General features: G+C 38.8%; 1 protein-coding gene across 7 annotated transcripts in view; it reads right to left on the bottom strand.

Annotated features, from left to right (window-relative positions):
- The window catches only part of RB1CC1 (RB1 inducible coiled-coil 1), a 90,421-nt gene that overhangs the window by 48,644 nt on the left and 23,762 nt on the right, over positions 1 to 18,015 (bottom strand). For all 7 annotated transcript variants that reach the window (XM_029923935.1, XM_029923933.1, XM_029923934.1 and 4 more), the window contains exons 2-8: positions 17,185 to 17,299; positions 15,945 to 16,066; positions 14,681 to 14,807; positions 14,366 to 14,536; positions 8,536 to 8,738; positions 6,733 to 7,159; positions 2,409 to 2,579 (exon numbers count right to left, since the gene is read on the bottom strand). In XM_029923935.1, the coding sequence (XP_029779795.1) occupies positions 2,409 to 2,579; positions 6,733 to 7,159; positions 8,536 to 8,738; positions 14,366 to 14,536; positions 14,681 to 14,807; positions 15,945 to 16,015 (1,170 nt within the window). In that variant the 5' untranslated portion in view covers positions 16,016 to 16,066; positions 17,185 to 17,299. The remainder of the gene's footprint in view (positions 1 to 2,408; positions 2,580 to 6,732; positions 7,160 to 8,535; positions 8,739 to 14,365; positions 14,537 to 14,680; positions 14,808 to 15,944; positions 16,067 to 17,184; positions 17,300 to 18,015) is intronic.

The following is an 18,015-nucleotide window of genomic DNA, read 5'->3' on the forward strand; positions in this document are numbered from 1 at the left end:
TTACCCAAGGGATACAGAAGTGCTGATGCATAGGGGCACATGTACCCCAATGTTCATAGCAGCACTGTCAACAATAGCCAAAACATGGAAAGAGCCTAAATGTCCATCACCTGATGAGTGGATCAAGAAGATGTGGTATATATATACAATGGAGTACTACATGGCAATGAGAAAGAATGAAATCTGGCCATTTGTAGGAAAGTGGATGGACCTTGAGGGTGTCATGCTAAATGAAATAAGTCAGGCGGAGAAGGACAGAAACCATATGTTTGCACTCATAGGTCTAACAGGAGAACAGGAGAAACTTTGTGGAGGACCAGGGGGAGGTGAAGAGGGATAGAGAGTTGGGGAGAGAGAGGGACGCAAAACTTGAGAGACTACTGAATACTGAAAACGAACTAAGAGTTGAAGGGGAAGGGGGAGGGGTAAGGGAGGTGGTGGTGATGGTGGAGGGCACTTGTGGGGAAGAGCACTGGGTGTTGTATGGAAACCAATTTAACAATAAAATATTATGAAAAAAACAAAAATAAAATAAAAAAATAACCCACCCCAAATAAAAACAAATATTCAGTAATTACATCAAATTAACAAGGAGCGCCTGGGTGGCTCAGTCAGCCCTGCACCCAACTCTTGATTTGGCTCATGTCATGAGCTCACAGTTGATGGCTTTGAACCGCAAGCCTGGCTCTACCCGCTTGGGGTTTCTCTCTCCCTCTGTCTGCCCCCCCCCCCGACTGTGCTGTCCCTCTCAAAATAAACACACATGGAAAAAATTGTAAAAACTGTTTAAAAAAATCTAAATATAAGTAAGTAAATAAATAAGTAAATGGACTAAACTTTCCAATTAAGAAATTTCTCAACTTACTCTGAGGCCACTGTAACCTTGATACCCAAACTTCACAAATACATACCAAATGAAAAATACATACACAGGAGCCTCAGTGGCTCAATCAGTCTGACTCTTGATTTCGGTTTAGGTCATGATCTCAAGGTTCCTGAGATTGTGCCCCGAGTCAGGCTCTACGCATATAGCACGGAGCCTTCTTGGGATTCTCTCCCTCCTCTGATTCTCTTACCCCTCGTTTCTCTGCCCCTCCCTTGGACATATTCTTGCACTCTCTCAAAAATAAATAAATAAATAATTTAAAAACAAAAATACACACAAGTGAATATAATTCGATTAACCAACATGTTAAAATTAAAGAACACAACATACTGTGACCACGGTGAGTTTATTCCAAGAATCCAAAGATGGTTCAAGATTAGAAGTCGACTATTAACTTTCTTAATTTGCTAAAAGGTTTCTATTAGGACAAGGAGAAAAACTACTAGAAACATAATTGTGAAATAACTTTTTTTAAAATGTTTTTTTATTTATTTTTGAGAGGCAGAGAGAGACAGAGTGCGCAGGGGAGGGTCAGAGAGAGGGGGAGACACAGAATCTGAAGCAGGCTCCAGGCTCTGAGCTAGCTGTCAGCACAGAGCCCGACGTGGGGCCTGAACCCATGAACCGTGAGATCATGGCTTGAGACGAAGATGGATGCTTAACCGACTGAGCCCCCAGGTGCCCCGTGAAACAACACTTTCTACAGGTCAGAAATTAACCAAGGACCCCATGATCACATTCTACTCAGCAGGGTACTAGGACTCTAAGTCAGCGTAAATGCACAAGGTAAATGAATTCAGTTCACAGGTGGGCTGGATCCATAATCAAACAAAAAAGAAGAGGGTCTGGGAATTACAGATGAATTTGATTAAGAAACTATAAAAATGCAAGAAGGTATTCTAAACTTTACTTAAGAAGAATACAGCAGGATATAAACGCTTTATCTACCTACAATATGCTGAGTCTAAGGCCATGCAGGTGAAGTCAAACATCTGTACCCATTAAAAGATTTGTGCGTCCTACAGAAGGAACATATTTGGAGGGGAAATACTGGCAGAGGGAAGTTAAACTAGAACAGTGTGGGTCAGAATCAAGATTAGACAAGTCAACTCGTTGGCTGTTTTGCCAGAGCACTCCCGAGGGCGGGTCACTAGGGGGCGGACAGCGTCTCGGCTCCCCGCTCTTTCAACCCCATCACGTGAACTGAACTTGAGAGAGTGCCTAGAACGCTGCGTTAAATCAGACCTACAATCCGTGGTATCAGGAGCCTGCAAGGTTTCCTCTTTTTTAGATTTCTGAAGGGGGAGCAAGGGCTGCTACCGCATGCTCTTCCCAGCCTCGCACAGCATTCTCATGGGCTGTCTCTCAGTGACTGGCCTATCTCGGCCACTCGGCTCACTTTGTTTCCTCAAACCTGAGCGTGAAGAACACGCCCCCGCCCTCTACCACGGAGGCCGCGCGCGGAAGTCGCCGGCAGAGAACCCACGCCCGGCTTCCCCCGAGACGCGTGTGCAGCGAGCACCTGAGCGAGCTCCTTCTGCTCGTTCACCAGCCGGCTGCAGCTGGCGATCATCTGGTCCAGGGCGTAGAGCCGGTCCTCCAGGCCTTTAATGGCTTTCATGTTCTGATTATCGAGTTTGGCAATGGTTTGACGGCACTCTGCTATAAATGGTCGAATAATCCTTGGATCGAGCTAAATGACAACAAAAGATACATATGAATGAAGTTTTCAGGCAATATTTTAAAATACATTTCTTACTATTTTGATACACAGCTTCAGAAAAAAATGCTGAAAAATACAGAAAAGTAAATGCATGGGGAATCAAAGTATACTTTCATAAAATTGGGAGCAGGATAATTATTTTATTAAACATTAATCATCATGCTGGAATATATAATTAGGCATACAGTCCCAAGAATTCTACCTTCCAATCAATACCGCAATTTAATCAAACCTCAGTACCACACAGAAAATGTTATTTTCATGGTCTTATCAAACAGTTAAAACACATTCTTTGATCATTATCTGATTTCCCTCAAAATATATCAGTATCTTCTAACTTAATTCCTCCTAGAGCCATCTTTACTTTCACTGTCTCCTAAAATCTGCCTGATCAACCCAACTTTCTTACTCTCTCTCTCTACTGTTCGCTGCCTTTACTTCTACCAATTATCTGGGATTCATGGAACCTAACAGCCTTCTCTCCACACTGCTCCCCTTGCCTCGAAAGAACACATGGCAGCGTTTGCACACATCGTCGGCTCTGCGACTCCCTAAGCTCTGGGGCAAAGCCACGCTGGCCCCTGCACAGTGTCCTCCTCTGGCTGCTCTTCTCTAATCCATAAACATACGTGATCCAGGGGGGACTTGGTACTTGGCCCACTTTTTACCGTTTCTTAGGTGATTTCATAATAAAGCATAATTTCTAGGAAGCTCCCAAGGATTTTGTAATCCGTGATCCTTCTCGTATGTTGTCAGCCTGTTTCGGACCACTTCCTAGTAACACCTCCGTGGGGGCACCAACCACGTTGTCTTCTATTTCTAATTACAGTTGTCTCCTGCTGAAATCCCTCAGTGGCCTCCCTCAGCCCACAGCGACATCCAAACCACACGGCACACAACAAAGGCGTCGGGCATCGAATAGCAGTAAAACCTTCCGGGCCTACCCTCCATCTTCTTTTCAAACTGAACTGGTCACTGCAGCCGGACAGGCCCTGCGGCTCTCTAGCTGTGTGTGCTCTTGGTTCATTCGGGTTGTCCTGTCCGGCTGCCTGAAAGCCCGTCTCTGTCCTCCTCTGACACTGCCCCCTTCATGATGCTTCCCTAATCTCTACAGCCAAAGGAACAATAAACTTTTTAATGTACAGTGTTTGGCACAGAGAGAACATACAAAAGCAGTTAAAAACTGAGCTATTTTATTGTTGTTATCAATAATCTAGCATACTTTATATGAGGCTGCATCTGTAACACTACAAAAAAGTTAACAGAGCCACTATTTAAATATAGGCAGCCATCTGCCCCAATATTAATGAAAACTTATACATACATTAACATTTCCTCACTTCTCTTAATTTCATGGTAACAGAGTCTAATCTGCATACATTTCTGATCCAAAATACTGTACAAACCAAAGACTAGCTATAAATCATTAGGATGATAAAAAGCTAAAGAAAGGATTAAAGTAGATTCAGATTTTTAGCTTGTACAAAATTACAACTACAAAGACTTCACACCATAATGATGTGAGGAAAAAACAAACCCCCAAACCAGAGCTCCTCATTATGATAGTTCTGTATTTCACACTGACACTATGGAAGAGTATTTTGTGAATCACTTGAGTACACATTACATAACTTGACTTCCTGAAATCTTATTCTACTTAATAGTTTATTCCATTTGTCCACAAGTAAATTAAAATTTCCAAATAGAGTCTTTGAAGAAAATTTTTAAAATACGTATTTTAAACGACAGAATTCCACTAACAATTATTTGGCTAATTTTCAATAACTGAAGACAGTCCTACGCTAATTTTTAACTCCTGGACTCTTTTGCTGACATCTACAAAGATGAACATTATCGTTGTCATAGAAGAAACTAGAAGTTTTCTTATCCTCACCATTCTTCCCATCCCACCTCCAAATCCACGCCCAATACACAGAGTAAACAAAATTCCAGTAAGATCACAAGAATCGTGAATGAACTACTAAACCAAAATTCAACAAATTATGCTGGTATTATTCTGGACAGCTTAGAACTGAGCTAAATGTGAATATTTCCAATTATTAATCATCAGATATATGAATATTTGCCTTTTGTAGTAAAACTTCAACTAGGGTATCCAAGATTCATTCTAATATGAAAACACTACAGCCTAAGAAAATATGTGAGTACCCAAAAATGTAGCAATGATTCTAAATTTTTTTTGGTATGTGACACGGCAAGTACTATTTATTATGCAGTATACTCCAATACAACATCCCAACTGTGTAAAATACAGGCAGAACTATATAAACAAATTCTTCAAAATAGGTTTTCACTCCTTTTGAAAAAATGTTTTTAAATCTAACGGGCATGCTCAACTGAAGAGTGCTGTATTATAGGCAGTATTTTAAGCTATGTTAACTCATTTTGTAACAAGTGAGGATAAACAAAATTTTATATTTTGTTTTTGCAATATCATGGCCATGTTAAGCTTCACAAAGACTTCAGATACTGTTAGTATGTACTATGAAAGTAAACGTTAACTCAGGTCATTAACGTGACACCCAATGATAATACCACAGCTAACTTCTGTTTTCGGTAGATATAAACTCTTGTGAATTTTCATCAAGCCAGAAGAGGATCACTGCTTATTCCTCCATGTTACATGAATAAAAATTATATGGCTGTGCGGGACTTCATTTAAGCATGCAAACACAAAGCTAATTCAAGTCCTTTCACATATATAAATCTCTCAACATAGATCTAACTACAATCGTGCTTGACTTTCCGCAATCATAGATTAGAATTTTTAGACTACTTAAAAATGTCAACATTTTGAACAGGAACAGTAGTTTTCATTCCTTTTAGGCAGTAATCTTTTCATAATATATTATATATTCCCATGCCCTGGCAAATGTCTTAATTTAAGGGTTTTTTTAAATAATGAATAATAAATGGCCAAAACGAAATACCTCCTTTAAAGGATGTCATCAAGGAAGCGGATATTTAACGAATTAAAAAGAAACCTAGAATTTATTTTTTTTAGGTTCTCAATTTTGAAAGGAATGCATGATCTTTCAGGCAACCTAGACAAGGCACTGCCTTTCTCAATATTCAAACATCAAATCTCTTTTCCAATTGAGCCTTCCTTTAAAAATGGTTAATTATTGTGCCCATTATCTGTAGACAACAGCCGGCTTCAAAGTATTATTTCATTATTTCTGTATTACTGAAACACATCCCCATCAATTTCCTTTCTGACTTCAAAAATTTTCCATCAGCTATGTACCACATTTTAAACAATATTTATTCCCCAGGTTGAAAGGTTTTAGTATATTTGGGGGAGAACTTAATCCAAGATACAAGCTCATTATAATTACAAAATACAACCAAAACCACAATGTCTAATCAGGCAGGTATAGTATTTAAAACTTCTTTTAGAAGTCAGACATCCCTCTAGGGGGATGATTAGAAAGACATACACAAGGTTTTCATTTCAGGGTCATGAAAGCATCCAGTATCTTCCTTTGGGTGGTAGTTACTCTGTGACCAAACCACTCAAGAACCTGTATCAATGACTGTAAATCTTTCTCCCACTTAAGCCAATTTCAATTATCAAAATCAAAATTTGTATCTTTAATATTTTCCAAAAAAACCTTGAAAGTTTTATAGCTCTTGTAGATGTGAATATCTGCTCCATTAAGAAACATGGCAGGCTAGAGGGGGCCAAATATTACCGTTTACCTATTTACACGTAGTTACAGACAGCTCAAGTTTTACCTAGCAGAAGAAAGAGCCTCGCCGCAGGAACAAATGAAAGGATAAGAGATACTAAAACATCTAAGTAATATTACAAGGTCAGGAAAAAAAATATTTCCAAGTTGTTACCACTCAAACCTTCACCGTTTGAGTAGACCCTTCGAGGCTCTGCACTTCAGGAGAAAGTCTACACATACGACCTCCAACAGTCATCACACATTCACTGTACATTCATAAATAAGGTCACAAGGGAAAAGACCTCATTTGTCCAAGGCTCGTTATTTCTACTGTAACATTATACCATCCACCCATTACATAAAACATTTAGTATAAATAATTTTGAATGGCGATATGACACAAGAAGTATCAAATTAACATGACTTACTCTGCTCATGGAATCAAAGCACTTCCTGACCAATGACTCCACATCATTAGGTCTATCTTGAACATTTATCCAGTCTAACAAAGAAACATTAAAAAAAGGCAGATCGCCGTCTTTAACATCTACTGAAGTTTCATCCTGCTGGACAGTACTTTGACAAGATTCCCTAACTTCTTTTCCACTTTCAGCCTCTGTGGTATCTGGGGCTATGTGTTCTACTGACTTGTGAAATGAGGTTAACAAAGACTGGTTGGTTGTTCTAGGCATATCAGGAGAGAGCACCAGTTCAGTGGAGGTTTTCATTTCAGCCTTTTCTGAGCCTTCATATTCAGGTAAAGAATCCAGTCTTCCCAAACATTCCCTGTAACTATGTCTGGTTAGGCACTCCAATAGTGGAATCTTGGCCATTACTGAAACCGCAGTTCCTAAACTTAAAATACAAAAGATCTGTCAGTAAAACGAGACTGCTCTAGTTAGAGATTAGCATTTTCTAAGAAATAGCATTTACTTGTTACACACATAAATATTACTACCTGTCTATTGCATTATAAATATACAGTCTACATTCTTTAAAAGAAACCTAGTTAGAGGTTAACGAATGCATGAACACATTTAAACACCAGCCAGTCCTAAGTAAAGGTAGCCAGTGTAGTTAATAAGTGAACATTTGGTTTTCAAACCTTAAGACATAAAAATTCAAACTTATAAAAATGATTTACCACACAGCACACTGTATAACTTAAACTATGAATTTAAGTCAATTAAGTATTTTTTCATAAGATGAAAGTATAGGATTAAATTAACAGTCCTAATAAGATTAGGATTATTTAATACTTAATAAAGATTAAATTAACTCTCACATTCATTATACTCTATAGACAGGTAGATGTATGTTGTCTAAAGGCATGGGGAAGATGAAGTTTTGATGATTTGATTTCTGTAAACATATTTGTGAAATGATTTGGGCTCCCACATCAAATAACGGTTACTTGAAAAGGCTGTTATATAAACTTTTAAAAGCTTTTTCTAGTCTTAAGAAATCATTCCCTTCCTGCCAAGATCTGCCCTACTGGCTAGGTCAAAAATCTAATTCATACCACAAAATAAAAACAATTCAATTGATAAGGTTCATGTGAATTAAAAAGATGTTACTTCTCTCCAATTCAAAGTAACAAAAAATGTAAAAAAAAACCTAAGAAATGAATGTAAAAACCCGAACGCAAACTCACACAAAATAGAGGGCTACATTCATGCTAAATTATTGCTATAGTTTTATATTCATTATAGCCCTTTTCCAAAACCACCACTGGCTATCAGATGTGCTTATGTGCAAAAAACCAGAAAACCACCAAAAGGAGAACACAATGGCTTCTCTCCATCTCAGCAAGCCTACTCATACGGCCAACATTTTAAAAGGAAAATAAGATTTTCGTTGGTTGCCAAATGGTTGAACACATTTCCATTTCCTAGATGAACTATGTTTATATTTTGCCTTTACTGCACTGTAAAGCTGGTAGCAGGGCAAGGAGGCAGATTCCTGGGTTTGTAAATGATACAAGTATTCAGAGCCCTTTACATAAAGGAAACAAGGTAAGAAAAAGAAATGTGGGAGATCCATAAAGCAGGCGGTGAATAAAACTGACCGGGATTTTAAAATTTCAAAATCCGTAAAAGTTATCATAAAAGTCTCAAGAAAGAAAAGTATGATAAACAATTATTAGAAATGAAATCACAGGGACTAAAACATGCAATAAATTGAGAAGGACGTTTAAACAAATATCTTATGCATTTTAATGGCAAACATACTGAGTAAGTTTTAACTTGATGTCTTCTATGGATTGCAGATAATTTGAATAAATACTTTCAAACTTGAAAAGTAGCTTTTGGTAAGAATTTGAGCAGTCCTCCAGATTGGCCATGATGGCAGCCCAGCCTTGGTGTTGAAGATGTTCATCATGGACCAGACCTTCACAGAAAGAGCAAAGTTTCTTGGCAACTTCATACATTTCCTATATCGAAAACAAAGAAACACAGTAAAAGAAAGTAATGTCTGTGTGCACATTTGCATATGTATATTTACCTGCATGCAGAATGCAGTCTAAACATCCTGTAAACAAGGCACTGACAAGCGGGCTGCTCTGGTGACAGCGAGGAGGAGGAAACTCCCCGAGCGCACCACTGCTGGGACCATGTGTTGGTGCGGCAGCTACAGAGGGCAACTCAGCAATGACCGTTAACAGTAAAACGGCTTTTGTCATTGGGCAGTGACTCACCTTGTAGAAATTTACCCTGAAACTTAAAGAAATGAACGAAGAAATACTAAAAGGTTCTTTGTTTCAACTATCAAATGAAACAGAATCCACCTCACTGTCTATCAAGAAATTATGTGCACCTACACAAGGTGATTTATTTAGCATTAAGTAAGTGGAGAATCTTTACATCCTCATACAGGCATGTATGAGTAGTAGTATCTTCATACCTCATAAAAGTATGGGTTCAATATGCAATATTAAAATTTAAAGGGTACGGTGCTTGATTCATAAATTTAATTTTCCATTTTTACTACAATATGAAAAATCAATTACAGGTGACTACAGATCTAAATGTAACAGATGTTTTTTAAACAGGATCGATTATGGGGCGCCTAGGTGGCTCAAGTCATGATCTCACAGCTCGTGGGTTCAAGCCCCAGGTTGGGCTTTGTGCTCACAGCTCAGAGCCTGGAGCCTGCTTCCTAGTCGGCGCGTCCCTCTCCCTGCCCCTCCCCCACATGCGCACACACACGTGTGCTGTCTCTCTCATGCTCTAAAATAAACGGGCGACTGCGGACGACAGCAACAGCGGACACTACCACCTCTACAGCGCCGCTCCCTTCAGACCTTTGAGAAGAACGCATGTCTTAAATGAGACCCGGGAGCAAAGGCGCGGACAGAATGGACCTTAAACTAAGAATTTTATTTCATCACAACACACCATTAGTGGAATGAAAAGGCAAAATGCAAGCAATAGAGTGGCAGAAGATATTTGCAACATTTAAACACACAGCTTTTATGAAGATTATGTAAGTGCACTCTAAATCAATGACAAGGTTAGCCCTCCAATAAAAACTTACTTAAGAAATTAGAATAACTTCACAAAAAGGCTATGCAAAGTATGGAAACCTCTTCATCCTTATTAATCATCAACCAAATACAGATTAAATTACAATGGCCTACCACCCATCAGAATGACTAAAATTAAAAGCAAGTGAGTTTGTTGAGCAAATACATTCATACACTGATGGTGGGTACAATCCCTTCATAACCAAGGGAACGCAAAAGGTGCCCCAAACAATGGGCAAACATATTCACAGCAGCCTGAGCCCCAAGAGTCTATAACTGAAAACAGTAGCTATAGATAAATAAACTGTGACATACTTGAACAATAAAATACTATGTAGCAATGAACACAAACCATTAATTCATGCAATTACATGTATGAATCTCAGGAATGTAAGATGAATGGAGGCCAGACACAAAAGAAAACAAATTGTTTAATTCCATTAATTTTGCTTTGTGAAAATGTGCTGAAAATGAACGTGCAATTATAATTTGTACATGCTTTTTCAAAAAAAAATTTTAGCCTATTTACTTTTGACAGAAAGAGCACAGGTGGGAAAAGGGCAAAGAGAGAGGGAGACACAGAATCCGAAGCAGGTCCCAGGCTCTGAGCTGTCAGCACAGAGCCCAACAGAGGGCTCGAACCCACGAACCATGAGATCATGACCTGAGCCGAAGTCAGACGCTTAACTGACTGAGTCACCCAGGCACCCCGTAATTTGTGCATTTTTTTATATATCTCACTAAACAAAAATCTATTATGAATTTTTCTAATGAAAGTATCTGAGTCCAAGGTGACCCCACAAATGGAGTGACCAACTTCAACTCTGGCAATGGGAATCTAGAAGATCATGCTCTTGTCATGGCAGGATCATGGCTTCACAGTTTTGGTTACAGTATCTTTTAAGTGTGTTCTAAAATCTGAGAAAAGACACATTATTCCCTCCATCTTCCATTCTGCTTTCTCTTGACTTTCTGAGCTATTCCTGGATACTGCTCCTTCCTCATAAACTTGGAGTCCACCTGCTCTGAAACAAACTAAACAAAAAGCTCAAAAGTTCCTCCTCAGTCTCCAAATCAAAACGTCTTCATCATGGCCACTTTGAATGCAATTCAGTAAGTGCATGAATATATTAAGGTTATGGTTGTGAATATTAAGAATATGACACCAAGATATATCTTTTCATTGATTTATAATTTATGTTCTTGAATAGATTTTTTATTAATTAAAAAAATTTATTTTATTTTTATTTTTTTTTTATTTTTGAGAGAAAGAGCGCAAGCAGGGGAGAGTCAGTCAGAGAGAGAGAGACATAGAATCTGAAGCAGGCTCTGGTCTCCGAGCTAGCTGTCAGCACAGTTTGACCCTGACGCGGCGCTCAAACCCACGAACCGTGAGATCATGACCTGACCCGAATCCGGAAGCTTTATCGACTGAGCCACCCAGGCACCCCTTCAATAAATAAGTATTTTTTGTTACTACTGAGACGGTATTTTCCATTTCTATTCCAAAGCAGGGCCGAGTACCTAGAAATGTGAATGTTTATATATTTTTATCACATATCTAAGCCACCTTATCAAAATTCTTCTTGAGAGTTTTATTAAATCCTCTTGAACATTCCAAATATACAACCACATCATCTAAAATGGATGTTTTTCAATTTTTTCCCATTTATTTTACCACTTCGTTTTCATTTTCTTATTTTAGTACATTTCTCAAAAGTTCCAAAAGAATACTGAATAGATTGAATCTGATTTATGCAAAAATGGCTTGTTGATTTGAAAGCGGATTATTTTCTATATTTGGCAAATTCTGTATTTTATTTATCTTGCCTCCTTCTAGAGCTATGAAGAGCTACTGGGGGTGCCTGGCTGGCTCAGTCAGCAGAGCGTGCATCTTGATCTCAGGGTCGTAAGTTCAGGCCCCACACTGGGTGTGAAGCCTACTTAATTAAAAAAAAAAAAAAGGAACACTGCTGGTTTTTAGCGTGTTTCCTGTGGACAATATTAACACGACTCTGTTTTCTCCTTCCTCCTCTACTGATGACTGAGGTGAGCCACCCTTGCATCACAATAACATATCCTCTTTGCTACTGAAAGATACTACTCTTTTCATGCTCTTCTGGTTTTTTCTGTAAGAAAAAAAATATATTCTAGTTTTCAGGATACAAAATATTAAAAGTAACCTATAAGAGCTTTCTGATTATGAAAGAAACATTTTTAATTATTTTTTAATTGTTATAAGTACACATGAAACTTACTATTTTCATCATCCCGAAGTGAAACCGCAGCCAATAAACAGCTAACTCAGCCTTCCCCTCACCCCCAGCCGTGGGTAACTATCCTGTTTTCTGTCTCTATGGCCTGACTCTTCTAGGCGCCTTGTGTACTGAGAGCGGTAGAGGTGGGGTGGCTTCCTTCACTCCGTGTATCCCTCAAGAGGCCTCCATGTCACAGTTACCATGGGAACTCTCTTCCTGGCAAAGCGCAATGATATCCCACTGTGTGTGCTGACCGTACTCTGCTTATTCACCCAGGATGGACAGTTGGGTGGTTTCCACCATTTGGCTACAGGAAATAGTTCTGCTATGAACACTGGTGTGCACCATTATATTTTTATTAAGTTCTCCTGAAATTGTTGTTATCATTGAGTCTGTGTTGATAGGCCAAGACAGATTGGACTTCTCTTCCTCACAAATTAAATTTGTTATAAATTTCACTTTTTTCTGTTTAATGCTTTAACGTCCATTTTGTCATATATAAGTATTGCCATTAAAATTGTTTTGTACATTCATCTTTCTATAAGAAGCAAGTTGGCTAAACCAATTAACAAGCGATATACTGGATTGTGTTACTCTAATTACTTAGGTTTAGTACTGCTTATATTACATCCTTTCTAGATTCTTGCGAGATTAATGAAGTTATTATTCAGTAAATGCTACTCGTTATGTCCTCTCTCCTATTTCTGTCTTGACCCTTGCCTGGAAGAATCTTCAGTAAGTAGTTTCTAACCTGTCACCTGGCATCACGAGATGCACGGCCTGCTTGTTTCTAGATTCATCCTCCTTTCATCTATTTAATTTAAAAAGTTTTAAATATAATTCATTCTAATATCATGCCTACATTTAACCTAGTTTTACTTATTCTTTTGACTTCTCTCCACACTTAAAAGTTTTATGTCCTATTGATTATCCTTTAATTACTGTATCTAATATTGCATTTTTCTATTAGCGTGCATTATATTTTTCACGTAAGTCAAAAAATACTACTTTTTAAACGGCATGCAATTGTATAGGCTAAAGTTTTATTAGTTTATTTGTATACCAATAGTCTTGTTTTTTTAGTTAATCATAAAACAAATCTAAATGACTCATAAATTCAGTTTACACAATGTGTTTTTTAATATAATTTTGTCTTCTCAAAAACCCATCTAGACTGGCTCTTATTATGTTCCAAAAACTTTTATGTTGTGTCCTATGTGAAAATGGTGGTAGTTTTCACAAACGTATATGCTACACTAAAACAAAATGCTGAGATTTACTTAAAACAGGAACTGTTAACACTAATAATTTTTTGTTAATTTATTTTTATAAATGGTAAATGCTCTTATTTGGTTCTAAAGATAACATTATTCCATGTCTGAAAGTAAAGTAAACGTGTTCCTAATGATAATGTAGAGCCAGTATTACAGAGAGGTGCTGGGAGTCAGAAAGGGAAACCAGAAGACTATGAATGAAACAATCCGTGGAAATCACATAAAGCAACATAAGACGCGTGCATTGTAAAGAAACTTTGCTCTCCTCCAGGCCTTAAATATGGAGGTGGACGTCAGAGTCTCATTTTTAAGCATTAGGTAAGCTCTCTCTGCTTCCGTCTGCTCTGACACAGGTAACTTTCCTGATCAGAGCAGTGCTCAGCAGTCATTACCTGCATAGCATCATTTAGGAAAGAAGTTAAGAGATCATGTTGAAAACCGCTTTTCCACTCCTGTAACTGTTTGTAAATGAAGCAGGACTAACAATGTAGGGGTCTGAAAATTAAAAATCAGACATACCAACCAGCAAAACATCTCCCCACTTTTTATTTTTTACATAAAAATATGTGTTTTGCTAGCTGAGTACAGTCGACGCACAATGTCCCACCGGTTTCAGGTGCACAAGAACTCTCTGTGTGAGGCTGTGCTACCATCTGTCACCATACAGTTCCATGGGAACATCACTGTCTCCTTTATGCCAAACCTCTTATGCCCATTTGCTCATTCCATAACTGGGATCCCCGTCTCCCATGCCTCCTCGCCCATCCCAACACCCGTCCCCTGGGGCAACCAGCTGGTTTTCTCTGTGCTCTTCAGATAGGAACGCTTTCAGGAACTATCAATTTGTTAGGCTCACCGATGTCTAAAATAATGCCTATAATAATCCATGAAAACATTACCAAGTATTTGAACAAGACATCATTTTTTTTAAATAAACGATTTTTAATTTTAAACTACACTAAATCCGTATAATAATCACAAAAAATAATTATTTTTATCTTACCACTGCAAGTTGTGTCCTTGAAGCAACAGTGTGAAAAACCGCAGGCATCATAAGAGATTCTTCGACTTTTATTTCCATGTCATTTTCTGTCGAAAAGGTAGTTTTCGGAATAGCAGGTGGACGGTCACATAAGATCATTTCTTTGTTAAAAAGAAAAATTGGATTTGTGTCCTGTAGCAAGAAAAAAGCAGAAGGAAACTGAAGTAAAATGCTACGAAGCACTGAACATGCACACCGCCCTCAATCCGTGGGAAGACACGCCGCGCTCGCTTGCGGAGCCGGGGCCCCGGGGCGCCGCGAAGGCCCCGCACGTACCGTGCCCGCGCTGTAGGTGCACACTCTCCGGTCCGCGGCCATGCACTCCCCTCCGTTGACCACCAGCACCTGGTGCTGGATGGCAATCTTGTACTTGCTGTGAATGGCATGCTTGAGGTCGGCCACACTGTGCGGGGCGGCGGAAGGGCAAAAATATTAGTGATTTTGTTTCCCAATGACAAATTTTTGTTCTCAAAGTGGCACTGTGTAAAAGTATTTAATACCAATTAATTTTACTCTAAAACTTTCCCCCAAAACGGTAGTAGAAAATATAAACTCCTTGTTTCTGGAATTAGATTCCATAATCTGGCTGATCTCTTAGGTGAATAAAGTAACCATGTGGTACATCTAAAAGTGAGTCTATAAAATACAGGCAGTAGACATATTTATTTCTGTGCTCTTTACATAACATAGCAAAGGAATATGCCCAATTTAGCATCAGGTCTGTTAAAATTCTCAGAGCACAGATGTCTGTTAAAATCCCCACATCACATTACACAAACTACGTTAAGTATAAATCATGAAATTGCTTCCTTTCCCAATCTTTCAGAAAATCATTGCTTTACAGATAAAATTGTAGTTTATAAAAACTAGAACTTTTAAAAAAGAAAACAAGTTCAAATTCCATTTTTAAAACTAAAGAATATTAATTCCACAAAGCATTCTTAATGTTTTCAGTGTCAGTTTTATCTATTCTGTAATGCTATCGATTCTTTGGTATTAGGGCCAAAATATAAGCTAGAATGGTTGTTACTATTTCCTCTCTTGCTGTTTGGCCCCAAAATATACTCTCACTGCCCCTGACGCCTCTTCCCGCCTTCCACAAAGATAGAAGGGCGTTCGTTAGTCCAATACTGGGATTCCTGCAAAGTTGGAGAATTATCAGAATAAAATCAATCTCTAAAGTCCATGTTGCTTTATATAGCTGGCAATAATTTCCCAGGCAGAAACTTAGAAGAAAGAGCAATCAACTGTGAAAACTTCTATTTGGTAGGGTTATTTTGAAATCAGTTTGTGGTTTAAGTCTGTTTATTATGAATAATCTATCCATACCAAAAGGACATAGCACAAGTTTATAAATTTAATGTTAGCATTTTGGTGAAGGGTGACAATTATATATAATGTATATACAATTATATATAATATGCTGAGATAAAATATTTAAGACATAGCTACTTTTTTTTTAAGTAGTTTTCTCCCAGTCAAATACTTTTTGCTCATACAAAATGCATGAAGAGAGGAGGTTAAATGAAACGCAGCTTACGTCTGCACTGCAAGTTCGGTGTCAAATGTCAGGGTAGTTCCCGTGTTGACCAGAAACACGTACAACTTCATGATGATTCCTCTGGGTTCTGTGAGCTGATACCTCACACTCTGATCTGCTTACTGACAGAAACAGACGTGGAAAACGGTCAGTTCTACAAACACAACAACAAATACAGACATCCTCACATCAGACATGCTCTACTTGGTTCTACATAACAACAACAACGAAGTTTCTGGTGTAAGGTGGGTTATCGGACAGTTTCGTACACTTGTTGCTTAAAAAATAAACAGTAGTGAGACTAGTAAAGAGCATAATTGTTCTACATTTTAAAAATTTGTTTCAAGGAAGAGCTCAGCAATTAGAACAAAAATTAGGTGGTCATTTCCCGCTGTTCTCATGTACTTTTCCATATTAAGTGCTAAATTAAAACTTGAGCAGAGATCTTCCTAACTCAAAAACTTCTTCCCCAAGTAATTCGTTTTAACAATAAAAAACTGTCTTGGGGCGCCTGAATGCCTCAGTTGGTTAAGTCTCCGACTTCGGCTCAGGTCATAATCTCATGTTCGTGGGTTCGAGTCCCCATGTCGGGCTCTGTGCTGACAGCTCAGAGCCTGGAGCCTGCTTCCCATTCTGGGTGTGTGTGTCTGTCTCTGTCCCTCCCCCTCTCATGCTCTGTCTCTCTGTCAAAAAATAAAACATTAAAATTAAAAACAAAAACTGACTTAAGGCTAAACTTCCTAATAGCAAATAAGAGTAGCCCCTACTTGCAAGCTGGGGAAATGAGTTCCAACTCCTTGCACCAGCCATCTCTCACCTAAATCCCACCTCCACACCCCACATCCACACCGAGGTTGGAACGCTCTGCAAGAAATTGTAACCCTAACAGTCGTATCAGCTCGTTGAACATACAAAGTGCAGAGGTCTGGAGTACAGAATATTTAAAACAACCCTGCCATTAACTAGTTGTCCAAGTCAAAATCTCATATAAAATACAGACTTCCTCATTTATAAGAAGGGAGAGATTTCAAGATCTAGCATTTTAGAGTAAACTTCCACGTAATTCATGAAAGTGAGGAAAGACAATAAATTCCCAAATATTAGAATGTATGCTCTTTTGGAGTAAAATCATCAGGGAAGAAGGAAAAAATGAATACAGTCTAAAAATCAATGTTTCTAAAACCATTATTTTAAATGCATTAGATAAAAGACAGTTAAGAATTTAGGAACAGTGACTTACCGTCAGGCACTATGTAAAGGACTACCACTTTTCTTAAAAAGCAGGTTAAAACTGGCTTATGTTTGCTCTGCTTGGTATTGGCAACTGAATGGCATTACTGGTCGAACTCAGTAAGCTGGAAAAGAAAAATTTCTGGATTATCATAAAGAGAAAGAAGTATCCCATAGCATATGGTTATTGCTCTCCAAGTTCCTTGAAAAATTCCCTTATGAAAGAGTATTTTATACTCTTTGCACCAGCCATCTCTCACCTATTTTATACTCAATCTGTCTTCCTACCTGCACATTCACTGAAGCCACACGAGTGTAACTCTGACCCATAGCTCTCCAACAAAAGACACAAAACATTAGTCTCTGAAGAATTCTCCCAACTGGCAAATTCTACAGCAATTTCTTAGTTCTTAAAATACACTGGTTAAAAACAGAGCCCAGTTATGGAATCTAACTGCCTCAGGTTTTGACTGTGGCACCTTTACCTGTATCATCTTGGGCAACTTCCTTAACAGTGTGGATTTATTCTTTTGTAAAACAAAAATAGGACCTGCAGCAGGCAGTCTCTAAAAACGCCTACACCTCCCCTGGGTCCATACTGCACTCAGCCCCCACCTGCCCTGGGTCCACACTGCACTGAGCCCCCCACCTCCCCTGGGTCCACACTGCACGGAGAGCCCCACCTCCCCTGGGTCCACACTGCACAGACAGCCCCACCTGCCCTGGGTCCACACTGCACAGACAGCCCCACCTGCCCTGGGTCCACACTGCACTGAGCCCCCCACCTCCCCTGGGTCCACACTGCACTGAAAGCCCCACCTCCACTGGGTCCACACTGCAC

This window comes from Suricata suricatta, chromosome 15 (assembly GCF_006229205.1).
Source record: "Suricata suricatta isolate VVHF042 chromosome 15, meerkat_22Aug2017_6uvM2_HiC, whole genome shotgun sequence".
Taxonomy (NCBI): Eukaryota; Metazoa; Chordata; class Mammalia; order Carnivora; family Herpestidae; genus Suricata; species Suricata suricatta.